Source organism: Physeter macrocephalus, unplaced genomic scaffold (assembly GCF_002837175.3).
Source record: "Physeter macrocephalus isolate SW-GA unplaced genomic scaffold, ASM283717v5 random_4, whole genome shotgun sequence".
Taxonomy (NCBI): Eukaryota; Metazoa; Chordata; class Mammalia; order Artiodactyla; family Physeteridae; genus Physeter; species Physeter macrocephalus.
In genome coordinates this window covers 45,402-55,538 of record NW_021145290.1, presented here as the reverse complement: position 1 = coordinate 55,538, position 10,137 = coordinate 45,402, and the positions used below count along the sequence as shown (strand labels likewise).

Genomic DNA, 10,137 nt, shown 5'->3' with positions numbered 1-10,137 from the left:
GCTCAGCGGCCATGGCTCACGGGCCCAGCCGCTCCGCGGCATGTGGGATCTTCCCGGACCGGGGCACGAACCCGTGTCCCCTGCATCGGCAGGCGGACTCTCAACCGCTGCGCCACCAGGGAAGCCCCATTTTTTTTTTAATTTTTTTTTTTTTTCTTTTTTGCCTGCACCGCGCAGCATGTGGGATCTTAGTTCCCCGATCAGGGATCGAACTCATGTCCCCGCGTTGGGAGCAGGGTCTTAACCACTGGACCGCCAGGGAAGTCCCTCAACTTCATTCTTTGGCATGTGACTGTCTAATTGTCACACCATTTGTTGAAAAGACTATTCTTTTCCCATCGAATGGTTCTGGCACCCTTGTTGAATATCCACTGACCAAAGACATTCGGTTTGTTGTTGCTGTTTTTCATCTCAGTTCTATTCTATTGATATATATGTCTATCCTTATGTCAGTACCACACTGTTTGGTTACTGTAGCTTGTAGTAAGTTTGAAATCAAGAAGTGTGAGTCCTCCAACTTAGTTCTTTTTCCAGATTGGTTGGCTATTCGGGGTCCTTGCAATTCCATGTGAATTTTGGGGTCAGCTTGTCAATATCTACAAAAAAGGCTCTCAGAATTTTGATAGGGATTGCATTGTATCTATAGACCAATTGGGGGAGTGTTGCTATCTTAACAATATGAAATCTTCCAACCCATGAACATCGGATGTTTTTCCATTTATTTATATCATCTTTCAACTTTTTTCAGCAAAGTTTTATAGTTTTCAGTGTACAAGTCTTGCGCCTCTTTTGCTAAATTTATTAAGTATTTTATTCTCGTTGATGCTACTGTAAATGGAATTGTTTTCTTGCTACTTCTTTTAAAGATGCACTACCTATGCAAATCTCATTGCACTTACTACACTCTCCTAAACTCTCTGCTCCTCAGACGTGGTCCAGCTGCCTTGACCCACCAGGCCTCCTGCCCCTTCCAATCCTCCCTGCCCATGTTATTCCCTGAATATTCTATCTTATCAGCCAAGGCCCACTTGCGTCAGTCTGGGAGCTTCTCCGGGCAAAAGCCAGGGTGGAGGACTCTCTGAGTCCTCAGAGAGACACAGAGGTCTCCAGAGAGAATATGCAGGAGAAATTCAACAAGTGTATTTTCAGCCCCTACACTGTGCCATAGTTCAGGGGGCTTTGGAGCACTCGGTGAACACAATATCCCTGTCCTCATCAAGTCTATATTTTAATTAAAGAGAGAGACAACAAATACCAGCAAGACAAACACAAGTTCAGGAATGCAAAGTCCACCAAAATGCGCCCTCCTCCAGGAAATCACCTCCCTCCACCCGACCCCAGGTCCCCCTCTTCCCGAGCCTGGAAGCTCTGAGCTCCCTTCTCTGGCCCCGCCCTGATACCAGGACGTTGAGCGCAATTGCACCTGCTCCGCCTGCCGCAGCCCAGGAAAGAGTTCGATGAGCGCGCAAAGAATCAATGAGCGCGGCCGGACCGGCTGCCAGACCCCGCCGGGATTTCACTCGTGGGACTGCGCATGTGCTACAGGCAGCCGCCCAAAGGCACCGAGAACTGTGTACCAAGACCAGGCTTCGCGCAGGCGCACTGGCGGCTGCCGGGAGGGCTTCCGCCTCCCTGCTGCCGCCGTCGCCATGGCCGCGCCGGCCCCCGGCCTCATCTCGGTCTTCTCGAGCTCGCAAGAGCTGGGCGCGTCGCTGGCACAACTGGTGGCGCAGCAGGCAGCGTGCTGCCTGGCGGGGGCCCGCGCCCGCTTCACTCTCGGCCTGTCAGGCGGCAGCCTCGTCTCGATGCTGGCTCGCGAGCTGCCCACCGCCGCTGCCCCCGCCGGGCCCGCCAGCCTCGCGCGCTGGACGCTGGGCTTCTGCGACGAGCGCCTCGTGCCCTTCGAGCACGCCGAGAGCACGTACGGCCTCTACCGGGTGAGAGCTACGGGGGCCGCCGGGGGTCACGTCGAGAGGGCCGCACCCATCGCCTGAGCCCGGCTACGGGGATATTGCAGGGTCACACCGTGCTCTCTGCCTCTATCTGGACTGGAGCTGGGAATGGTCTGCTGGGTGCCCTGAGGTCCCATCTGGGCTGCACCTCCACTGCCACCCGGGTGGAAAGTGGGGACCTTGAAGCCTCTCTTGATGCTTTATCCGGTAGACAGGTAGAGGGAATGGCATGGGCAGAGGCGTGGAGGTGAAACAGAGTGGTCCATTCCAGGGACCTAGAGAAGTGCAGGCGCCGCAGGCTTGTAGCGTGCAAAGGCAGAGTTAGGGAAGAGCCAGGTGGGGGTAGGAGGGATCTGGTGTGGAACCTGGGCCTCAGTTTCCCCATCTGTAACCTGGACGAGTTCTCGATGGTCTCCACACAGCTTGTGGCGCTGATGACTCCGTGACTGGTTATCTTTGGCCTGGGGCCCCAGACTCCTATAGAATCAGGGGACCCCCTGCCCGCCGTTTTACAAGCAGGAAAACTGAGGCTTGGAGGATCTGTGGTCTGAGCTGGGTGCCTACACCTCCCCCCCCCAGCCCCCCGTGTCTCAGTCAACTCTTCTTGCCCTGGATGGAGGAGGAAAACCCACCCAGGGAAGTGTGGGAGGGGCAGGTTTGGCCAGAAGCCTCAGGTCGCTCAGGTCCTGGATGTGTTAAGTTCTCTTCACAAAGAAGCTTGAGGTGATGGGTTTTTGTTTGTTTTGGTAATAAGCAGGAAGGTTTACTGATTACCAAGCGCTTTATCCATCATCTCATGAAACCCTACAGTAGCCTATGAGGCGGGGGCTGTTAGTACCTCCATTTCATAGTTGGAGAAACTGAGGCCAGAAGAGGAGAGTCACCTAGTGACCAGTGAGGGAGCCGGGGTATGAACCTGCCTGGTCCAGCCCCCCAGATAGCACCTGGGACCCATAGCAGGGACAGGGGCCACCCTTAAGTCTGCTTTCCTGTGTGTCTATCCCCAGAGCCTAATTTAAAAGTGGGCTCTTGTTTCTTTTTACTTTGCGTGACTTCGAAAGACTTTTTTTTTTTTTTTTGTGGTATGCGGGCCTCCCTCTGTTGTGGCCTCTCCCGTTGCGGAGCACAGGCTCCGGACGCGCAGGCCCAGCGGCCATGGCTCACGGGCCCAGCCGCTCCGCGGCATGTGGGATCCTCCCAGACCGGGGCGCGAACCCGGTTCCCCTGCATCGGCAGGCGGACGCGCAACCACTGCGCCACCAGGGAAGCCCCGAAAGACTTTTAACTAGAAAAGCCGTACTTGCACAAGTAACAGAATTCTAACAAAGCAGTCAAAGAGAAAGTTGCACGGATATTCAATGCGTGTCCATGTATCCAGCATTTAGGGACAGGTCCCTCGCAGGGCTCGTTGTGGGGCAAGGGATACCAACACACAAGGCAATAAATAAGGGAGATGCACTCAGAGCCATACATAACGTAATGCAGTTTGGACAAAAGATAATAGTGTGAGATGATAGAAAGTGCCGGGGAAGAGGGTGGAGCATCTTTCAGCCAGGATGGTGGGCATCGGGGGGCTCTGAGGAGGTGACGTTGGGCTGTGACCAGAAGGATGTGAGGAGCCCGCCACAGGTGAGCTGGGGCAGAGGGTAGAGTAGAGGCAGAAGCTGTGCGGTGGGAACAAACGTGGGGCGAGGATTTGCTCCTGCCATTTCCCCCGTGAGGGGAGTCACATTAGTTCCCTGGGACTGCCGTAACAAAGTACCACCAAATGGGTAGCTTAAAACGACAGGCGTTGATTCACAGTTCTAGAGGCCAGAAGTCCAAAATCAAGGTGTTTTCAGCAGAGCTATGCTCCCTCCAAAGGCTCCAGGAGAGGATGCTTCCTTGCCTCTTGCAGTTTCTGGTGGCTCCAGGCGGTTCTTGACTTGTGGCTGCATCACTCCAACCTCTACCTCTGCTACTACATCATTTTCTCCTCTTATAAGGACACCAGTCATTGGATTTAGGGCCCATCCTAATGCACTGTGACTTCATCTTAACTAATGACAACTGCAAAGACCCTCTTCCTAAATAAGGCCACATTCTGAGGTTCCGGGTGGACATGAATTTGGGGGGGGCACTAAGCAACCTGGTACAGGGATGCAGAGGTATTCCTCTCCCTGAGGATGGACCCCGGGCACCTTGGGGCTCTCTGAGCAGGAATGGCTCACCCTGTTCTATGGGCCTTCTGCTGTCCAGGCTGGGAGGATTAGCTGGGGCCACCTTCCCGGGGATGGTTCCTCAGCACCTACAAAGTGTTTAGAGAGAGCCTACCCGATCAACCAGCAGTTCCACTTCTAGGAACCTGCCCCACCGATGCCCAGCCTTGGGCTCCCTGGAAGCCCAAACTGAGGAGGAGGGAATGGCTCTGACCCTGTCGGGGAGGGTGGCTAAGGAGGGGACTCAGGTGACAGAAATGGGGCACCCGTACTCCATCCGGCTTTGCTCAGTACAGTCCCCAAGGGTGTGTATAGATGGGGACCTTGGACAAAGCAGGTCTTTCCAACGATGGATCTGATCGTGCTCCTCCCCAGCTCACACACCCTCCTTGGCTCCCCATTACCCTCAACACAGAGCCCACACTCAGGCCAGCATTCAGGGGTGTCAGCACCATAAGTTCTGGCGGGTTTATCCCATGTCCCTGCCGCCTTCCCCCACTGCTCCAAAAACTATATTGTTTACCTGCTTTTACTTTGTGGTTCAGCTCAGCATTGCCTCGGCTGAGCTAGTCCCTGCCTACAAGGAGGCACTGAGGTGGGGGTTGCCAGCATCCATCCCAGAGCAGATCCAAGGCCCTGGGGCTCATCTCCATGGGAGAGGGCTAGAGCCCTCTGCCTTGCGGGAGGCCTGATTCCAGGTGCTTCTGCATTAAACCCACGGATTCTAGGTTGGGGTGCCTGCTATGTGCTGGGCACGCTCACCCCGTAGTGGCAGCCCAGAAGAGAAATCAAATCAGTGCTTTTCACAATTACATGTCATGCCACCAGGCAGCAGTATAGGGGAGGTGCAGGCAGGGGTGGCTGCTCAGACGGGGCAGCTTGAGGGATGTGTAAGAGTTTCCCAGGCAGGGTCAGCAGCTGGTGTACCCACTGAGGCAGGAAGGTCAGCAGGGCCTCGTGGAGGGCAGAGAGGGGCTAGGTTTTATCCTGAAGGCCAAAGGACCCTGGGGGTTTGTTTGTTTGTTTACTTTTATTGGAGTATAATTGCTTTACAGTGTTGTGTTAGTTTCTGCTGTACAGCAAAGTGAATCAGCTATACGTACACATATATCCCCTCTTTTTTAGATTTCCTTCTCATTTAGGTCACCACAGAGCACTGAGTAGAGTTCCCTGTGCTATACGTTAGGTTCTCATTAGTTATCTATTTTATACATAGTAGCGTATATGTGTCAATCCCAATCTCCCAATTCATCCCACATCCCCCTTTCCCCACCCTGGGGGTTTAGAAACAGGGCTGTGGTGTGGCCAAACAGGTGCAGGCTGGAGCCAGGAGGCCCCCAAGCACCATGGACTTGAAAGACCCCTGTCGGAATGCCACTGGGATCCACTGGGATCCTCACTCACACGGGAGGTGGGTATAATGACAGTCATGTCCTCACCTGGAGGATCCAGGTAGTCATAGGTGCAAGTCCCATGCCACCACAAACTGTGTTTCTGTTGGTGACACTGTGCCTCCGTCTGCTGCAGACCCACCTGCTCTCCAGGCTGCCGATCCCCGACAGCCAGGTGATCACCGTTAACCCTGAGCTGCCCGTGGAGGAGGCAGCTGAGGACTATGCCAAGAAGCTGAGACAGGTGAGTCCCTCGGAGCAGCTGCAGCAAGACCTCATCCACCCGATGGCCTCTCCCAGAGTGCCGGAGCCGCCCTGCTGGGGGCACTGTGTGCTCATCACTGGCAGAAACTCTCCCTGGGGGCAGTCAGCAGACCTAGCCTCACCCTGCAGAGCCCCCTTTGAGGATCCCCCCTCTGAGAGGCCACAGCCCTGTCCTGAGGGACCCCAAAGGTGGCCTGGTCTCTGACACCCTGGTAGTGGGCCTGGGTCTTCACATCTTGGGGACAGTTGTATGCCCACACTGTCAGCCAGTTGGACAGTGAAATGTGGAACCTTGTAGATTAGAGTTCCTTTTTTTGCAGGTGAGGCTGAGCATTTCTCACTGGGTTACAGCCACTTGTTTTTCTGACAACTGTTTCTTTTTTTTTTTTTTGACAACTGTTTCTTTGTGTCCTCTGCACCCTTCCCTCACAACTTCTTGGGACTGTCTTCTTTCCTCACCCAGGCATTCCAAGGGGACTCCATCCCGGTTTTCGACCTGCTGATTCTGGGTGTGGGTCCTGATGGCCACACCTGCTCACTCTTCCCAGACCACCCCCTCCTGCAGGTGAGCACACCCACGAAGGCCCTGCCCATGTCTGAGCCCCAGCCTCTGCCACCTGGGGCTTCCAGAGTGCTGGAAGGTGCCTACAGCATGGTGTGAGTCAGTCTCTGCCAACAGGCATGCCCGCTGGGCTTGACCCTTCTGAGCCTCAGTTCAGTCATCTTAAAACAGGAACCTTAAATCAAGTACCACAGGATTAGCAGGGCGGGATGGAACGATGGATGGACAGTGCTTGGCATGTGTGAGTACTCAAGAGGTCAAGTGACATTGTCCTCCTGTCTCTACCTTGGGCCTCCCTCCCCAGGAGCGGGAGAAGATTGTGGCCCCCATCAGCGACTCCCCGAAGCCACCTCCACAGCGTGTGACCCTTACACTTCCCGTGCTGAACGCAGCTCGAACTATCATCTTTGTGGCAACTGGAGAAGGCAAGGCAGCTGTTCTGAAGGTAACAGCTGAAGGTCCCTTCCCAAGAAGGTTGTAGGCATAGAATATGGCCCTAGACACTACTGTGCTGAAAGCACCAGATCCCAGGATATTTCAGTAATCCTTGGGTTGATGGGGAGATGAAAACTGCAAATACAGGCTAGTTAGGAGTTAACAATTATGAAATGAAATGGATGAGACGAGGCCAAAACTGCTCAGAGGTAAATTCGTAGCACTTAATGCATATACATATATATTTAATTGTTAAATAGAAAACAATTGAAATAAAGAAATCAAGCACTTTAGAAAGCTGCTTTTAGAAACAATTGAAATAAAGAAATAAAGCACAGCAGAGCTGAGTAGTTGCAGCAGAGACGGGGTGTGATCTGCAGAGCCGAAATAGTGACTCTCTGGTCTTTGTAGAAGAGGTGTGCTGACCCCCATATTAAACAGTCACAGATGATAGAAAGGAAGAGACCCCATCCCTCCTGATTGCTTGAAGCTAGGACATCCGGGATGGGCGATATCACCTCTTGAGGGTAGGAGAGGTCCAAGGGTGCCGGGGTGCAGGCAGGGCCCCATGTTCCTGCCCTCTCCACACAGCGCATTTTGGAGGACAAGGAGGAAAACCCACTCCCTGCCGCCCTGGTCCAGCCCCGCACTGGGAAACTTTGCTGGTTCCTGGACGAGGCAGCAGCCCGACTCCTGACCGTGCCCTTCGAGAAGCATTCCACTTTGTAACTGATGCCGAGATGCTACAGCTGGGACCACGCACAGCCCGAGTGGGCCGGGATCTTCCCAGTCTGGGCCCCGCTGCCAGCCCACTCCAGGCTTCATTTTAGAAAAGCCGAGTGGTGCCACTGGAAGCCAATAGGGTCTGCCCACCAGCCCTGCCCAGGGGCTTAGCCCATGGGCTGTGGCTCTGGGTGACTCAGTTATTAAAAGGAACATCTCTTTGAAGTCTCCGCTGTCTCGTGGTCCTTGGCGGGCAGTGGGACTGTTGGTCCCTGGGTGGAGGGCCTGACCTGCAGCCCTCATCCCAGCACGTGGAGGGCAGGGAAGGGCACCCTGGGTGAGTGTCCTGGGGCTGCCATAGCAGAGTACCACAAACCAGGTGGCTTCGAACAACTGAAATTTATTGTCTCACAGTTCATGAGGCCAGGAGTCTAAAATCAAGGTGTCAGGAAGGTTACATCCTTCTGGAGGCTCTGCAGGAGAACCTATCCCAGGTCTCTCTCCTGGTAGCTGCTGGCAATTCTTGGCCTTCCTTAGCTTGTAGACACATCACTCATCTCTGCCTCTGTTGTCACATGACCTTCTCATTGTGTGTCTCTCTGTGTCCTGTCCTCCTTTTTTTTTGTCTTGTTTTTTTGTTTGTTTGTTTGTTTTCTTGGCCATGCCGCTCGACTTGCAGGATCTCAGTTCCCAGAGCAGGGATTGAACCCGGGCCACGGCAGTGGAAGCCCAGAATCCTAACCACCAGGCCACCAGGGAACTCTCGTTGTCCTCTTCTTTTTTTTTATAGATAAGATTTAAAAAAATATTTATTTTATTTATTATCATTTATTTTTGGCTGCATTAGGTCTTCGTTGCTGCGCATGGGCATTCTCTAGTTGTGGCGAGCGGGGGCTACTCTTTGTTGGGGTGCGTGGGCTTCTCATTGTGGTGGCTTCTCTTTTTGCGGGGCATGGGCTCTAGGCGTGCAGGCTTCAGTAGTTGTGGTGCGCAGGCTCAGTAGTTGTGGCTTGCGGGCTTAGTTACTCTGTGGCATGTGGGCTCTTCCTGGACCAGGGCTCGAACCCGTGTCTCCCTGCATTGGCAGACGGATTCTTAACCACTGCACCACCAGGGAAGCCCTCCCTCCTGTCCTCTTCTAATAAGGACACCTGTCATTGGATAGAGGACCACCCTAAATCCAGGATGAGCTCATCTCAAGATTCTTAACTCATTTTGTCTGTAAAGATGTCTTTTCCAAATAAGATCACATTCTGAGGTTCCAGGGGTTAGGATGTGGACATATTCTTTTTTTAACTGTTTTAAAATACACATAAAATTTACCATCTTAACCATTTTTAAGTATACAGTTCAGTGGTATTAAATACATTTACAGTTTTAAGCAGCCATTACCATCATCCGTCCGCATAACTCTTTTCATCTTGTAAATCTGAAACTCTGTACTTATTAAACACTAACTCCCCATTCTCCCCTCTCCCCAGCCCTGGCAACCACCATACTATTTTCTGTCTCTATGATTTTCACTACTATTAAGTGCCTCATGTAATTGGGATCTACAGTATTTGCCTTTTTGTGACGTGCTTATTTCACTCTGCATAATGTCCTCAAGGTTCATCCGTGTTGTAGCATGTGTGAACTTCCTTCCTCTTTAAGATATGATATACCACATTTTACTTATCCATTCACGTGTCAGTGGACACTTGGGTTACTTCTGTGTTTTAGCTATTGTAAATAATGCTGCTGTGAACACGGGTGGATGAATGTCTCTTCGAGAGCCTACTTTCAGTTCTTTTGGATATACGTCCAGAAGTGGAATTGCTGGGTCATAACGCACATGGTAGTTCTATTTTTAATTTTTGGAGGAGCCTCCATACTGTTTTCCACAGCAGTTGTATCATTCTGCATTCCCATCAACAGTGCCCAGGGGTTCCAATTCCTCCTCATCCTCGCTAACACTTGTTTTCTCTTTTTTGGATAGTGGCCTGTGGACATATCGTTTTGGGGGACACAGTTCAATCCCCTGCCCACTCACTTGGCCGAGCTCCCATTGCACACCCAGGGCCAGTCGTGACCTCTGCACCTGGCCATGCTGCAGTCCTGCTCAGAGCCTTGAATGCGCCGAGGTGCTGCTGCTTTGCGTCAGGACTGCAGCATTTGCCCAGAGTACGTCTGCTCATGTCCCACCCATCAGCTCTGCCTGGCTCCAGGGACCAGGGGAGGCTGGTGGGTGAGGCATGTGGGAATTGAAACCTTAAAGCTGAAACCACAGAAAGCGAAGTTTCCTTCAACGTCTTGTCTGGGTTGATCACTCAGATGTGAGAGTGAGGAAGGGGGATGGGGCTGAGCGGAAACAGGTTGAACAAAGCAGAGTAGAGGGTTGGAAGGAAAGCAGCCTGGCTGTGGTTGGGCAACAGCAGGTGCCATTAGTGGGAAGACCCAACTAATCCGATCCAGTCCAGGGCTTTATGCGCCGATAGAGAATGGACCGGCAAAGCAGGAACCGAAGGGAAACAGCCCACGAGTCCAGGGCAAGACAGTGGCTCCCCACCCGCTCCCCCTACCCCAGCACTGGCCCCAGGGACCCGGGGTGTCAGTCCACTTCTGTCTTCCCA

At 53.0% G+C, this 10,137-nt stretch overlaps 1 protein-coding gene across 2 annotated transcripts; it reads left to right on the top strand.

Moving 5' to 3' along the window:
* The first annotated feature begins 1,593 nt into the window (after positions 1–1,593).
* Positions 1,594–9,049, top strand: PGLS (6-phosphogluconolactonase). Of its 2 annotated transcripts, none has more exons than XM_055082024.1 (5): positions 1,594–1,937; positions 5,678–5,785; positions 6,269–6,370; positions 6,672–6,812; positions 8,205–9,049. In XM_055082024.1, exons 1-5 carry the CDS (start codon positions 1,650–1,652, stop codon positions 8,229–8,231), a joined length of 666 nt encoding a protein of 221 aa, XP_054937999.1. In that variant the 5' UTR covers positions 1,594–1,649; the 3' UTR covers positions 8,232–9,049. The 2 variants fall into 2 exon arrangements, with proteins under 2 accessions (XP_054937999.1, XP_007116955.1); XM_007116893.3 differs by lacking the exon at positions 8,205–9,049 and adding an exon at positions 7,394–7,752 and having other exon boundaries at positions 1,596–1,937.
* The last annotated feature ends 1,088 nt before the right edge of the window (positions 9,050–10,137 follow it).

What these genes read in the sequence shown, in the direction of transcription:
- PGLS (XM_007116893.3), top strand. Translation starts at nt 1,650, where the DNA reads ATGGCCGCGCCGGCCCCCGGCCTCATCTCGGTCTTCTCGAGCTCGCAA. An exon ending in GCACGTACGGCCTCTACCGG is followed by an intron (nt 1,938 to 5,677) that starts GTGAGAGCTACG and finishes CGTCTGCTGCAG; the next exon opens with ACCCACCTGCTCTCCAGGCT. An exon ending in CAGACCACCCCCTCCTGCAG is followed by an intron (nt 6,371 to 6,671) that starts GTGAGCACACCC and finishes CTCCCTCCCCAG; the next exon opens with GAGCGGGAGAAGATTGTGGC.